Genomic DNA, 16,648 nt, shown 5'->3' on the forward strand with positions numbered 1-16,648 from the left:
TGTTCTGAAGACTATGCAAAATAGAAGGATTAGGGAAAGATGCTACCAGATTCAGAAGTCCTATGCATGGGTTGCCTCCTAGAAAGCGCTAAGTTTAACGTCTTCAGCCAGACGATATAGATGAGTCAACAAACCTTAAGAACAACTCCATAAACTAATAGGCGAAACATCTGTGGATCTACCCAAGACACGAAGTGTTTAGTGAAGGATAGTCTCACATTTGTGTAAATATGTTGTAGTACCCGTGAGACTATCGTGATCGGGTAAGAATCCCCAAACTTAGACGACAATAAAGTCGTTAAGTTTGGCCATGGCCCAACAAGAGTATAGTCCTGGTAGAAAGGATCTAGGTAGGGATGAGAAACCAAGTGAGGTATTGCACAATCTGTTAAACATGCTCCCGAGGGATACGACACAAGAGGGTCTAGAGGACTATCAAAGACACCCAGAGTTAAACAAGAGGTTTCTAAAACAGGTACACGGAGTTCTTCCAAAGGAATCACTCGGTTACCAGATTCAAGCTCTACCAAATTTGGTTCAGATAAACCCTCTATAATTTGTTGAATGATGATGTCATTAGTGTCCTTAAAGAACTCCAGGTCCTTGACTAAGTCAAGTGAGTCATCATTCTCATTTACTAGATTGAGCAGCCAAGATTCATCATCATCTTTTATGGTGGGTCCATAGCTCAGTGGTAGAGCATTTGACTCATATGATGGAAGTGGTGACTCTAAGGTTGGCAAAGTAATCAGCTCAGACACTAACAAGGAAGTAGACTCTGACATGTTCTCTATCTCATTAATACTACCTTCCTCATCTAAGCATAAAAGTGCCAATAGAGTTTCTAAAGGATCTCTCGACTGAGTTGTTGGTAATGCATCTTGAACTAATAATTCTACCAAGTTCAACCCACTGAACTCATCTATGTCATCAGGGTGAAGTCCCATATTAAAAATATTCATCTCCACCGTCATATTTCCAAATGACAATCTCAAAAGACCACTTCTACAGTATATGACAGCATCTGATGTAGCTAAAAATGCTCGACCCAAAATGACAGGGATTTGACTCTGGGTATCATGAATTGGTTCAGTATCTAAGATGATGAAATCTACAGGAAAGATAAACTCACCAACTTTTATCAAAACATCCTCTACTATGCCACGTGGTCGTCTGACAGACCGATCTGCCAACTGAAGGACTACGGAAGTGGGTTTTATTTCTCCCAAACCTAATTGTAAGTACACCGAGTAAGGAAGAAGGTTGACACTGGCACCTAGATCTAACAGAGCTCGTTCAATCTTATGGTTCCCTATAGTGCAAGGTAATGTAGGGCTTCCTAGATCTTTGTACTTAGGTGGGAGGTTTTGTTGGATAATAGAACTCACTTGTTGAGTCAAAAAGACCTTTTTATGCACATTCATCTTACGCTTTCTAGTACATAGGTCCTTAAGGAACTTAGCGTAAGCTGGGATCTGTTTAATTGCATCTAGTAATGGAATGTTAATGCTGATTTGTTTAAATATTTCCATTATCTCCTCATACAGAGACTTTTTCTTTGGCTCTACGAGACGTTGAGGATATGGAGCTCTAGGAATGTAAGGCTCAGATACTACAGGTGGTTCTTCAGAATCAGGAGCCTTCTCAGGCTCATCATTATGGGCTTTATTTGATGAAGACAAAGGGATACACTCAGACTCATTTTCCTGGGGAACACTTATCTTATTATCCACGACTCTTCCACTCCTTATAGTGGATATAGCATTGGCTTGGTCAGTTGGCCGTCTATCTTGTATGGCCTTATGGTTTTGTTCAGGTTGACTCGGAAACTTACCATTTTCTCTTTGATTTAGGGCCTCAGCAAGTTGGCCCACTTGAGTTTGTAAACTAGTCAAGGATTGGGTGGTAACTTGCATAAACTGTTGGGTAGTTTCCTTAAACTCTATATGGCTCTTAGCTAACATTTTTATAGTATCCTCTAATAACCCCTTACTTTCAGAAGAATTTTGGGTGCTCGTTTGGGTAGGAGGATTCCTAGGATGGCTAAAACCTGAAGGGTTGGTAAAATTATTAAACTGACCCTGAGGTTGACCTTGAGACCATGAAAAGTTTGGATGATTTCTCCAACCTGGATTGTATGAGTTAGAGAAAGGATCATACTTCTGATGATTATCATGCCTAGAATTTTGGTAGATAGCATGAGCTTGTGCTCTTTCATCTGAACCGAAGGATAAGGGACATTTGTTCCTTGTATGATTGGGATCTCCACAGACTGAACACGGATAAGAGATGGGTTCATTTCCGACACTCATGACCCGAGTGGGATCCTCCATGAAGGTTTTAGGCTGACACATTTCTAGGGCTTCTATCAATCTAGTTATGGCGGCAAGTTTGTTTTCCGAATCATTTACTCTATAAATGCCACCTCTGTTCGGAGTAGGATTAGCCCTAGTAGGGGGTCCTCTAGAAGTTTCCCATTGCTGGGATTTCTCAGCCAAATCTTCTAAAAATGCCATGCAATCATCGACGGGTTTAGAAGTAAAACCGCCACCACAGAATGACTCTACCATGGATGTAGTGGGATAGTCTAGTCCGTCATAGAGAATCTGGACTAGTCTCATTTTCTCAAAACCATGGTGTGGACACTGCAATACAAGTTCTTTAAATCTCTCAAGATACTTGTAGAGAGACTCTCCTTCTTGTTGTACAAAACTGTTAAGACTTTGCCTTAAAAAGGTAGTTTTGTCTTTCGGAAAGAATTTCAGAAGGAACGAACTGCTCAATTCTTCCCATGTAGTAATGGAATGGGGTTGTAAGGCATACAACCAAGATTTTGCTTTCTCTTTCAAAGAGAAAGGGAACAACCTAAGTCTCAATATTTCATCAGGCATGTTGGGGAATTTCATAGTCCCACAAATCTCTTCAAAATCCCTAACATGGTAGTAGGGATTCTCGTTCTCATCCCCACGGAAAACAGGGAGCATTTGGATAATGCTTGGTTTTAACTCGAAGTGAGTTGTGGTGTGGGGTAACTGTATGCATGATGGCTGACATGTTCTAGTAGGATTCATGTAATCCCTGAGTGTCATAGGTGGATTTCCACCCCCGGCTTGGTTCAAATTTTCACCCATAATGTCACTCAAAGAGAGATTCGCTAAAAGATTACTTAAATGTGTTTTTCTACTAATGAAACGACCTCTCTTATCACGATATCTATCGGGCATACACTAGAGCCCAACCACCAAGGATATTTTCAACAAAATTTTTTTTTTTTTTTTCGAACCAAAGAATCACTACGAAGAACCTATAGGAAAGCAAACACAATCAGGCTGACTCCACCAAGCAACCTAGACAAAATCTAGCAATGAGTGGGTTTGTCAGATTCACCTAAAAATCTAGACAGCTCCTACTTCGCCACAACACTTGAACTTTGACTGTTATAAAGGTTACTCGATCAGAGTAGTCAGTAAACAATTCTCCAGGAAGACAACCAACGATGAACGTTGTGACAGCCGTCTTCCTTCGGCAAACGTTTCCTCTTCTCGAGGCGGCCTTTTTGACAAGAATTGTTTACAAACTTTCCTCTGAGAATGCCTAGATAAAAGTCAATTTCCCGAGTTGTTTTTGAAGGGTCCTATGAGCTCGATACCTTAGGGGCTGATGTCTAAATAATATTTTAGCTTTTTAAGTAAGGTTTGGGTTCGTGAATGTTGTTACCTATGTGGGCAAGAGAACGGTGATGAAATCCGTTTCTTATCTTGTAACTGGGTTAGTGCCCTTACTAGAATGATTACACTAACAGTTCGATCAAAGCAATTAGGCACACGAATTCACACCAATACCCATTGACAGGAGATTCGTGGGTGTTCAAGAAATTTACCTCCCGTTCAAGACGGGCGATGACCTTTGTAGATGACCCGCGAGTGTTCCGACCCGAGGCTTCGTTTTGGTTTTTGGTTACAATTTAATTAAGCCCTCCAATTTAGGGTCAAAACTTTAAAACAAAAATAAAAATAGAAAGTCTAAAAGTCTCTCTCTCACCAAAAATAAAAATAAAATCTAAAATAAAAAAATCTTTGTCTTCTTGATTTCCTCCTCCTTGTTTGCTCCTTTTCTTTAGCTTCTTTTGTGAACTACACACCAAAAACAAGAAAAGCAAGTTAAAGTGATCTAAAAAAGACAAAAACAAAATAAAAATAAGAAAATAAATTTGAAACCCTAAAACTAACTAATCCAAGATCAAAACAAATTTCCTAACTTATCCCCGGCAGCGGCGCCAAAAACTTGATGCGTATTTAAACTAACCTAAATAATAGGCTAAAATAAATCCGTATTTTATAATAAAATCCGCAAGTGCACGGGCCTATGTAGTGTAGACCTAGCAAGTACGGGTCGATCCCACGAAGACAAGTTGAAACTATTTTTAATCCTAAACCAGTGAATAAGTAACTTTGAGATTCAGTTTTGATGGTAAAATTAAATAACAAAGCGAAAATAATAAATGATTGAAAGAAAATCAATACGGAAAAAAAAACTAGAGATTTTGAATCCACTCACGAAATACTTAGAAAGAACATCTAACAAATTAATCGAACACTTTTTTTATCACTCAGACTTTAGGATATGAAATATCTAAAGTCCGGAAAATGTTTTCTTTAAAACAGTCTTAGCTTTTTATATCCACTATCGTTTTAACATTTAAAATAGTTTAACTATTACTCATCAAACAAATAAGAATAGACCATCAAAGACTTAATCTAAGCATGATATATCAAATCTAAAAGCATGAGTAATGAAAAATTAATTTAAATAATAAATACCAAGTGGGAATCAATACATGAAGAACAATAGAGTATCGGATTAATTTTATTAGTGTATCTCTAAAAGCAATCTCATGGGTTTCATCATCCTCTCTAGATGGAGGATTAAAAACCCATGTTTACAATGATCATCATGAGGAAGTTAAATACAATAAAAGAAATAAAAGAAGGGATTAAGAGAGAAATCACCCAAGAGATTTGCACTTCTTATCTTCTCATCAAATCTTATCGTACCTAAATGCCTTCTTTTCTTCTCTACCTCCTAGTTCTCTTCAATATTAATTGCTCTCTCAAAACTTCCTAAAAAATTCTCCCACTTCTTCTCTGTTTACTGCCCAAAATTTCCTCCCCTTTTGACCATAAATCGATTGGTATTAATACCCACATAGCTCCCTTCAAACCGGTAAAATCTTTCCCTCTATCTCAACCGTAGTCTCTGTAAACCTCAAAAGCCCCCTGTTGACTACTTTGAATTGCAATACCCGGTGGATTTGAGTTTATTAACTCTAAAGTGATAAGTATACAAAGCCCTTGTGGGACCCATTCTTAAAACAACCAAAACCCACATTCAAATTCACCTTTTTGATTTGGTTAAAAGGACGGGTCCCACACATCATTTCCTAACCTTATAATAAAGTGGCCATCACGTGTGCATTGCCCAACTTGAATTGCCAAATTAATAGTACAGCATCAATATGTGGAATGGTGGATACTTCTCCATTAAGTCCATGCAAAATGATCACTCCTGCGTAACACCCCCCATCAAATGTCTTTGTTGCACAACAACCTCAAAACTAACTTTAGTTGCACGGAATGAACTATTTTTGGTACCAAAGTATACATCAACTTCCCATTTCTATTGGCTTCTTGACATTTTTGTGTTATTCCAGAAAAACTAATTAAATTGATTAGTTTCATCAAAATTAAAGACTAACGAATGTACATTGATGATAAATAAATGAGTTCTAGCGAACTCATCAAACATCCCCAAACTTACATTTTGCTAGTCCCCGAGCAAAACAGAAAAATGAAACTATACCTAATCTACCACTTTCGTAGGGATCACGATTGCACTTAGCACGTGCAACAAGCCGTTAAACCTCTAGGTTACCCTAGAGGACGAGTTGAGTCTCGCGAGGGTTTGCAGTGAATATACCCACAAAATTCAAAAATATCAAAAATCCAGAAGGGTCTAAATATGACATGGACTAAAAACGTTAAGCCGATAGAAATTTACGAAAGTTAATAGAAATGAAATCCAGGTCGGCCAAACCATACAAACGCTAAAAATCCCTTCACTAGTAATCAAGACCTAAAGTGCACGTGACCAGCCAATATGAGTATCATTTCGGTTCCGAAAAGACAAGACCTTGATTACCGTCTCGATACATTTCGCCTCGACTACTGCCTCACGGTCATACACTCAAAAATTAAAGTAACTCAAGAATGGTTCACTCTATGTGTTAGTATGAATATCAAGGAAAACTCAACACATGAAAAAGACGGACTATAATTTTTGTGGACGACTGATCTCAAAGAAGGAAACAACCACTAATATGGAATGGGGAAGCTAACCAACTCTTCTCACCTGATCTACTATCTAACAATGCTTCCTAGAGGTCGATAGACACTAATGATGATGTGACTAGAACACCTGAGAACTCGACGTCTTCAAATCTTCAAAAACTACTTTAAGGGATAAACACTCAAACAAAACTAATCAAACACTTTCTTCTTTTCTCTTTTTTTTTTTTTTTTTTTTTTTTTTTGCTACTGACTCTGGTAATAAAACTCAAAATGCATAACATGCTTTCTTCACATTATTATTATTTTTTCCTTGGGTAAAATTCTTTCAACTTTGCTTCATGCCTTATTCTCAGGGTTCTAAATGATGAAGTTCCTATCTTCCTATAGTTGACACTGTTTTTAAGTTTCTCAGACTACAAGAGTAAAGTTCGCTTCCTGATGACATCCCTAGTGGTTGTAAAATTTGAACTCAAGAGATCAACTGAGTTCTAATGAATATTGCGAGGTTGAGTAGCTCTTCATTCTACTCAGAATTAGCTCAGAAGAGATCACTCAAAACAAAAAGAAAGGCTCAGAATCTCACATGGGTTAAGTCTCCACTAATGATCGATTAAGTTCTCTTAGAAAAGTCTACTCTTCACCTATCTAATACTCACATGGCTAGTGCACAGACAACTTCAAGACTCGAAATTCATGGAAAAACCTTTAGCAAAAGCATAGTACAACCAACTAGACTCTATAACTATTAACAAGCAAAAACAACTAGACTCACGTTTCTAATCCAAAAATTAAAAATTTTGAACCCTTTTGAATTTTTGAAATAAGGACTAAAAATTCAATCCCCCATCCCCAAACTTAAACCGAACATTGTCCTCAATGTTCTGAAGACTATGCAAAATAACAGGATTAGGGAAAGATGTTACCAGATTCAGAAGTCCTATGCATGGGTTGCCTCCCAGAAAGCGCTAAGTTTAACGTATTCAGCCAGACGATATAGATGAGTCAACAAACCTTAAGAACAACTCCATAAACTAATAGGCGAAACATCTGTGGATCTACCCAAGACACGAAGTGTTTAGTGAAGGATAGTCTCACATTTGTGTAAATATGTTGTAGTACCCGTGAGACTATCGTGATCGGGTAAGAATCCCCAAACTTAGACGACAATAAAGTCGTTAAGTTTGGCCATGGCCCAGCAAGAGCATAGTCCTGGTAGAAAGGATCTAGGTAGGGATGAGAAACCAAGTGAGGTATTGCACAATCTGTTAAACATGCTCCCGAGGGATACGACACAAGAGGGTCTAGAGGACTATCAAAGACACCCAGAGTTAAACAAGAGGTTTCTAAAACAGGTACACGGAGTTCTTCCAAAGGAATCACTCGGTTACCAGATTCAAGCTCTACCAAATTTGGTTCAGATAAACCCTCTATAATTTGTTGAATGATGATGTCATTAGTGTCCTTAAAGAACTCCAGGTCCTTGACTAAGTCAAGTGAGTCATCATTCTCATTTACTAGATTGAGCAGCCAAGATTCATCATCATCTTTTATGGTGGGTCCATAGCTCAGTGGTAGAGCATTTGACTCATATGATGGAAGTGGTGACTCTAAGGTTGGCAAAGTAATCAGCTCAGACACTAACAAGGAAGTAGACTCTGACATGTTCTCTATCTCATTAATACTACCTTCCTCATCTAAGCATAAAAGTGCCAATAGAGTTTCTAAAGGATCTCTCGACTGAGTTGTTGGTAATGCATCTTGAACTAATAATTCTACCAAGTTCAACCCACTGAACTCATCTATGTCATCAGGGTGAAGTCCCATATTAAAAATATTCATCTCCACCGTCATATTTCCAAATGACAATCTCAAAAGACCACTTCTACAGTATATGACAGCATCTGACGTAGCTAAAAATGGTCGACCCAAAATGACAGGGATTTGACTCTGGGTATCATGAATTGGTTCAGTATCTAAGATGATGAAATCTACAGGAAAGATAAACTCACCAACTTTTATCAAAACATCCTCTACTATGCCACGTGGTCGTCTGACAGACCGATCTGCCAACTGAAGGACTAAGGAAGTGGATTTTATTTCTCCCAAACCTAATTGTAAGTACACCGAGTAAGGAAGAAGGTTGACACTGGCACCTAGATCTAACAGAGCTCGTTCAATCTTATGGTTCCCTATAGTGCAAGGTAACGTAGGGCTTCCTGGATCTTTGTACTTAGGTGGGAGGTTTTGTTGGATAATAGAACTCACTTGTTGAGTCAAAAAGACCTTTTTATGCACATTCATCTTACGCTTTCTAGTACATAGGTCCTTAAGGAACTTAGCGTAAGCTGGGATCTGTTTAATTGCATCTAGTAATGGAATGTTAATGCTGATTTGTTTAAATATTTCCATAATCTCCTCATACTTAGACTTTTTCTTTGGCTCTACGAGACGTTGAGGGTATGGAGCTCTAGGAATGTAAGGCTCAGATACTACAGGTGGTTCTTCAGACTCAGGAGCCTTCTCAGGCTCATCATTAAGTGCTTTATTTGATGAAGACAAAGGGATACACTTAGACTCATTTTCCTGGGGAACACTTATCTTATTATCCACGACTCTTCCACTCCTTAGAGTGGATATAGCATTGGCTTGGTCAGTTGGCCGTCTATCTTGTATGGCCTTAGGGTTTTGTTCAGGTTGACTCGGAAACTTACCATTTTCTCTTTGATTTAGGGCCTCAACAAGTTGGCCCACTTGAGTTTGTAAACTAGTCAAGGATTGGGTGGTAACTTGCATAAACTGTTGGGTAGTTTCCTTAAACTCTATATGGCTCTTAGCTAACATTTTTATAGTATCCTCTAATAACCCCTTACTTTCAGAAGAATTTTGGGTGCTCGTTTGGGTAGGAGGATTCCTAGGATGGCTAAAACCTGAAGGGTTGGTAAAATTATTAAACTGACCCTGAGGTTGACCTTGAGACCATGAAAAGTTTGGATGATTTCTCCAACCTGGATTGTATGAGTTAGAGAAAGGATCATAATTCTGATGATTATCATGCCTAGAATTTTGGTAGATAGCATGAGCTTGTGCTCTTTCATCTGAACCGAAGGATAAGGGACATTTGTTCCTTGTATGATTGGGATCTCCACAGACTGAACACGGATAAGAGATGGGTTCATTTCCGACACTCATGACCCGAGTGGGATCCTCCATGAAGGTTTTAGGCTGACACATTTCTAGGGCTTCTATCCTTCTAGTTATGGCGGCAAGTTTGTTTTCCGAATCATTTACTCTATAAATGCCACCTCTGTTCGGAGTAGGATTAACCCTAGTAGGGGGTCCTCTAGAAGTTTCCCATTGCTGGGATTTCTCAGCCAAATCTTCTAAAAATGCCATGCAATCATCGACGGGTTTAGAAGTAAAACCGCCACCACAGAATGACTCTACCATGGATGTAGTGGAATAGTCTAGTCCGTCATAAAGAATCTGGACTAGTCTCATTTTCTCAAAACCATGGTGTGGACACTGCAATACAAGTTCTTTAAATCTCTCAAGATACTTGTAGAGAGACTCTCCTTCTTGTTGTACAAAACTGTTAAGACTTTGCCTTAAAGAGGTAGTTTTGTGTTTCGGGAAGAATTTCAGAAGGAACGAACTGCTCAATTCTTCCCATGTAGTAATGGAATGGGGTTGTAAGGCATACAACCAAGATTTTGCTTTCTCTTTCAAAGAGAAAGGGAACAAGCTAAGTCTCAATATTTCATCAGGCATGTTGGGGAATTTCATAGTCCCACAAATCTCTTCAAAATCCCTAACATGGTAGTAGGGATTCTCGTTCTCATCCCCACGGAAAACAGGGAGCATTTGGATAATGCTTGGTTTTAACTCGAAGTGAGTTGTGGTGTGGGGTAACTGTATGCATGATGGCTGACATGTTCTAGTAGGATTCATGTAATCCCTGAGTGTCATAGGTGGATTTCCACCCCCTGCTTGGTTCAAATTTTCACCCATAGTGTCACTCAAAGAGAGATTCGCTAAAAGATTACTTAAATGTGTTTTTCTAATAATGAAACGACCTCTCTTATCACGATATCTATCGGGCATACACTAGAGCCCAACGACCAAGGATATTTTCAACAAATTTTTTTTTTTTTTTTTTTTGTTTTTATTTTTTTCGAACCAAAGAATCACTACGAAGAACCTATAGGAAAGCAAACACAATCAGGCTGACTCCACCAAGCAACCTAGACAAAATCTAGCAATGAGTGGGTTTGTCAGATTCACCTAAAAAGCTAGACAGCTCCTACTTCGCCACAACACTTGAACTTTGACTGTTATAAAGGTTACTCGATCAGAGTAGTCAGTAAACAATAATAAAAATAGAAAGTCTAAAAGTCTCTCTCTCACCAAAAATAAAAATAAAATCTAAAATAAAAAAAATCTTTGTCTTCTTGATTTCCTCCTCCTTGTTTGCTCCTTTTCTTTAGCTTCTTTTGTGAACTACACACCAAAAACAAGAAAAGCAAGTTAAAGTGATCTAAAAAAGACAAAAACAAAATAAAAATAAGAAAATAAATTTGAAACCCTAAAACTAACTAATCCAAGATCAAAACAAATTTCCTAACTTATCCCCGGCAGCGGCGCCAAAAACTTGATGCGTATTTAAACTAACCTAAATAATAGGCTAAAATAAATCCGTATTTTATAATAAAATCCGCAAGTGCACGGGTCTATGTAGTGTAGACCTAGCAAGTACGGGTCGATCCCACGAAGACAAGTTGAAACTATTTTTAATCCTAAACCAGTGAATAAGTAACTTTGAGATTCAGTTTTGATGGTAAAATTAAATAACAAAGCGAAAATAATAAATGATTGAAAGAAAATCAATACGGAAAAAAAAACTAGAGATTTTGAATCCACTCACGAAATACTTAGAAAGAACATCTAACAAATTCACTTTTTTTATCACTCAGACTTTAGGATATAAAATATCTAAAGTCCGGAAAATGTTTTCTTTAAAACAGTCTTAGCTTTTTATATCCACTATCGTTTTAACATTTAAAATAGTTTAACTATTACTCATCAAACAAATAAGAATAGACCATCAAAGACTTAATCTAAGCATGATATATCAAATCTAAAAGCATGAGTAATGAAAAATTAATTTAAATAATAAATACCAAGTGGGAATCAATACATGAAGAACAATAGAGTATCGGATTAATTTTATTAGTGTATCTCTAAAAGCAATCTCATGGGTTTCATCATCCTCTCTAGATGGAGGATTAAAAACCCATGTTTACAATGATCATCATGAGGAAGTTAAATACAATAAAAGAAATAAAAGAAGGGATTAAGAGAGAAATCACCCAAGAGATTTGCACTTCTTATCTTCTCATCAAATCTTATCGTACCTAAATGCCTTCTTTTCTTCTCTGCCTCCTAGTTCTCTTCAATATTAATTGCTCTCTCAAAACTTCCTAAAAAATTCTCCCACTTCTTCTCTGTTTACTGCCCAAAATTTCCTCCCCTTTTGACCATAAATCGATTGGTATTAATACCCACATAGCTCCCTTCAAACCGGTAAAATCTTTCCCTCTATCTCAACCGTAGTCTCTGTAAACCTCAAAAGCCCCCTGTTGACTACTTTGAATTGCATTACCCGGTGGATTTGAGTTTATTAACTCTAAAGTGATAAGTATACTGATGAAGACCATCTTCCTATTGGGCCTCACGACCATGGTGATAGTGGGCCTCACGGTCAAGAAGCTACATTAACGTAGTTTCTATAATTAAGTATTTAGGGTTTCCATAATTATGAGTCTTAGCAATCAAGGAAAGTATTATTAGTAGTTATCTTATTTCCTTATTTGAGTCTATCTAGGAAAGTACAATCTCTATATAAGAGAAGTCTAGCCTGTCTTTGTTAACCAGATCAGAGAATATTATCAACCAAGTTTATTATTATTCAAGTTATTAATCAAGTTTATTGTTTATCGTTATTTTATCAGTTTTATTTCGTTAGTTTAGTTTATTAACAATGGTGGATTCCATTACTTTTACGCTTCCGCAACAATCTACATCAGCTGGTATCATGAGCCCGCAAAATCCTGATACAAAAAACGAGAAATTTTTTTTTCCACCCTCCACCACGACTTCACCTCTCCATCATTCTTCATCCTTTCTTCCAAAACCTCCGGATCCTGCGGAAAGACATAACATCTTCAAATCTAGACTCACCATCAACAATAAGGTGTGTGACTTTATTATTGACAACGGTAGTGAAGGAAATATGATATCACTTCGCCTCGTCAAAGCACTCGGTCTTCCTACTTACGACCACCCTTGCCCGTATGAACTTGGTTGGATTTCTGACAAGAGCGAATTATCGATTCACCAACAATGCATATTTACGTTCTCCATTGGTTCTCACTACCGCGACACTCTCTGTTGTGACGTTGTTGACATGGAGAATTGTCATCTCATCCTAGGAATACCATGGATTTTGGATGTTGATGCCGTACATAGAAGTCGAAATAATACTTATGAGTTAGTTTGGCATAAGAAACTTGCCATTCTTGTTCCGCTTCAAGAAAACCCGACATCGACGAGAGAGAAACATGAGGTAATTGCTCCACCCAAAATTTTCGAACATTCTTCTAAAGATGATTCTAGTTCTGAATCAGGTTCTCAATCTTTTTTTGCTTTCCCTACCAATAAGGAAACCCATCAATCGGAGAATCCCACAGAAAAAGTCAACCTAAAACCTAATTCCACTCCTTCAAAACGTCTTGTTACAGCTAAATCCTCAAACGACTCAGAGACATCAAGGAAGCATAGCAAGAACGGAAATCATATTCTTGAAGAAACAGAGAGGAAATCATCTTCAAGATTGTTTAGTGAAGATGTTGAGGTAGTGAAGTTAAAAGCAGTATTGAGTTACAATAAAAAGGGTTTAACACCTAGTTCAGATACTTCTGCCATTTATAATCCAATTAAGAGTTTTGAAGTTAATAAAGATCAATTGCTTACGAAAGTTAGATATATGAAACATCAATTCGATGTTAATGGGGCTAAAGGTAAGAGCTTGAAACCTAATGTGACTAAATTTTTTGAGAAAAAGTGTAAAAGTGCCGCATCTAAGATTCACTTGAACAAGATCGAATTAATTCGAGAACAGAGGAAGTTGGTCTTGGAGGCAGAAAAGCATATTACTTTATATGATCTTGGACTTAATCAGGTTCCCAACAAATGGTCAGAACCTTTTGATAATAGTCCAAACATGCTTGTTCCTATTCAAGGTAGTAAAGATGGTCTACGTGGTTTTCTTCTTGTTGCATTAAATTTCGTCATATATAAAAACCAAGGTCATCCAGATGTTCGAGCTGCCATTCCTCGAAAACTTGACGCGCTTGCAGAGCATGGAGTTCTCATCGTATTTGTTGCAATGTACAGGCAGAAATTCGTCCTTTTGTTTTTGTTTTCATTGCAGACAAAATTTGGTGATGCTCTCAAAGTTACACTTGAGCATGACATTGATCGTGTTACTGAGTTCAAGACCACATATTTTGTAACATCAACAATGTGTGTTCTTAAAACCGCAATTACTCGTGAACTTTTTGTGGTGTTTTTGATTCACGATATAAATTCTAGTACACCGGTTTCTTTCTTGAACACAACCGAGTTCTTTCTTGAACACGACCGAGAGCAATTCAAGAGCTATCCTGATAGCGCGAAACAGGAAGAGAAGAACCTTGCTGCTGGAACACCATTACTACACCAGATTAGTACATCATTGTACAAAGATGATGATTTCAAAGGAGATTCTGAAGTTACAGAGTTTCAATGGCGAATAATGGTCGATGATGTAATCAAAAGCCGCAATTTGAAGGAGTACATTGCCGGTTGTGATGTGTCAGGGAGTATGTCAGGAACTCCAATGGATGTTTGTGTCGCTTTCGAGTTACTACTACCAGATATAAATGGAGTTCAATGTACATGGAAGGTTAGCACATTTAGTAGTAATCCTCAACTGCACCTAATCGATGGCAACGATTTGCGTTCCAAGACAAGTTTCATTAGATATATGGACTGGGTGTATTCAAATGACTTCGAAAAGGTTTTCGATCGGTTTTCAGATATTGTTGTTACGGGAACACTGCAGGTTGTATGAATGTTACGGGGGATATTCGTGTTTAGCAATATGAACTTCAATGCAACATTGAGGACTGTTTTGGAAACCGACTACCAAGTCATCGAGCAGAAATATCGAAAGAGGGGTTTCGTTTTTATACCGAAAATAATTTTCTGGAACCTTAGAGACTCTAAAGCAACTCCACTAAAGAGTAACCAAGAAACCATTGCACTAGTTCGTGGTTTCTCAAGGAATAAGTTGTTTGATCCATATATGATTCCGGGAGACGAATTAGTTGTGTCGAATCATAAAATAATTTCTCCTCTATTGATTTCTTCATGGCTTTCAACTTCAAAGAATCATACAAACGAATCTTCATGGCCATCCATTGTTTTTCCAAGAACAAGACAGGTTGTATATGTGACCTCTTTCGTCAAACTAAAAGACGACGGGCGATGTCGCAATTTACTAGACGTATCTATGTTGGTATTGCTTTTGCGAGTATCTTGGCAATATATGTTTCACATTATAATTGGTGATATTGTCAATATTTTTCTTCTTCGGATTTTCGTCAATTTTCGTGAAAAGTGGGAACTAAGGATTGCCTTCAAACTCGTCGCCGAAGTTATCTTCAACATCGCTGATATATATCCTCATTACTTGGACGATCCGCTTTATGACAACACCAACTTGGGGGCAAGTTGTTCCGCAGCGGGGGAGTATGATGGAGACCATCTTCCTATTGGGCCTCACGGCCATGGTGATAGTGGGCCTCACGGTCAAGAAGCTACATTAGCGTAGTTTCTATAATTAAGTATTTAGGGTTTCCATAATTATGAGTCTTAGCAATCAAGGAAAGTATTATTAGTAGTTATCTTATTTCCTTATTTGAGTCTATCTAGAAAAGTACAATCTCTATATAAGAGAAGTCTAGCCTGTCTTTGTTAACCAGATCAGAGAATATTATCAACCAAGTTTATTATTATTCAAGTTATTAATCAAGTTTATTGTTTATCGTTATTTTATAAGTTTTATTTCGTTAGTTTAGTTTATTAACAATGGTGGATTCCATTACTTTTACGCTTCCGCAACAATCTACATCATATACAAAGCCCTTGTGGGACCCATTCTTAAAACAACCAAAAACCACATTGAAATTCACCTTTTTGATTTGGTTAAAAGGACGGGTCCCGCACATCATTTCCTAACCTTATAATAAAGTGGCCATCACGTGTGCAGTGCCCAACTTGAATTGCCAAATTAATAGTACAGCATCAATATGTGGAATGGTGGATACTTCTCCATTAAGTCCATGCAAAATGATCACTCCTGCGTAACACCCCCCATCAAATGTCTTTGTTGCACAACAACCTCAAAACTAACTTTAGTTGCACGGAATGAACTATTTTTGGTACCAAAGTATACATCAACTTCCCATTTCTATTGGCTTCTTGACATTTTTGTGTTATTCCTGAAAAACTAATTAAATTGATTAGTTTCATCAAAATTAAAGACTAACGAATGTACATTGATGATAAATAAATGAGTTCTAGCGAACTCATCAAACATCCCCAAACTTACATTTTGCTAGTCCCCGAGCAAAACAGAAAAATGAAACTATACCTAATCCACCACTTTCGTAGGGATCACGATTGCACTTAGCACGTGCAACAAGCCGTTAAACCTCTAGGTTACCCTAGAGGACGAGTTGAGTCTCGTGAGGGTTTGCAGTGAATATACCCACAAAATTCAAAAATATCAAAAATCCAGAAGGGTCTAAATATGACATGGATTAAAAACGTTAAGCCGATAGAAATTTACGAAAGTTAATAGAAATGAAATCCAGGTCGGCCAAACCATACAAACGCTAAAAATCCCTTCACTAGTAATCAAGACCTAAAGTGCACGTGACCAGCCAATATGAGTATCATTTCGATTCTGAAAAGACAAGACCTTGATTACCGTCTCGATACATTTCGCCTCGACTACTGCCTCACGGTCATACACTCAAAAATTAAAGTAACTCAAGAATGGTTCACTCTATGTGTTAGTATGAATATCAAGGAAAACTCAACACATGAAAAAGACGGACTATAATTTTTGTGGACGACTGATCTCAAAGAAGGAAACAACCACTAATATGGAATGGGGAAGCTAACCAACTCTTCTC

The 16,648-nt window shown here is 37.7% G+C and overlaps 2 protein-coding genes across 2 annotated transcripts; both read right to left on the reverse strand.

Moving 5' to 3' along the window:
• Positions 1 to 6,548: 6,548 nt before the first annotated feature.
• LOC147550246 (uncharacterized) lies at positions 6,549 to 9,639 on the reverse strand. Its single transcript, XM_086670870.1, has one exon. It carries the CDS (start codon positions 9,576 to 9,578, stop codon positions 7,350 to 7,352), a length of 2,229 nt encoding a protein of 742 aa, XP_086526996.1. The 5' UTR covers positions 9,579 to 9,639; the 3' UTR covers positions 6,549 to 7,349.
• On the reverse strand, positions 9,590 to 10,355 carry LOC147550247 (uncharacterized). The gene is made up of 2 exons (XM_086668440.1): positions 9,650 to 10,355; positions 9,590 to 9,597 (listed from the first exon to the last, which is right to left on the reverse strand). The coding sequence occupies exons 1-2, from the start codon at positions 10,353 to 10,355 to the stop codon at positions 9,590 to 9,592; spliced, it is 714 nt and encodes a 237-aa protein (XP_086524566.1).
• Positions 10,356 to 16,648: the final 6,293 nt, after the last annotated feature.

The sequence above is a fragment of the Eschscholzia californica genome, unplaced genomic scaffold, assembly GCF_041429995.1.
Source record: "Eschscholzia californica isolate CP2 unplaced genomic scaffold, dmEscCali1.0.p SCAF_3, whole genome shotgun sequence".
In the NCBI taxonomy this organism is placed as follows: Eukaryota; Viridiplantae; Streptophyta; class Magnoliopsida; order Ranunculales; family Papaveraceae; genus Eschscholzia; species Eschscholzia californica.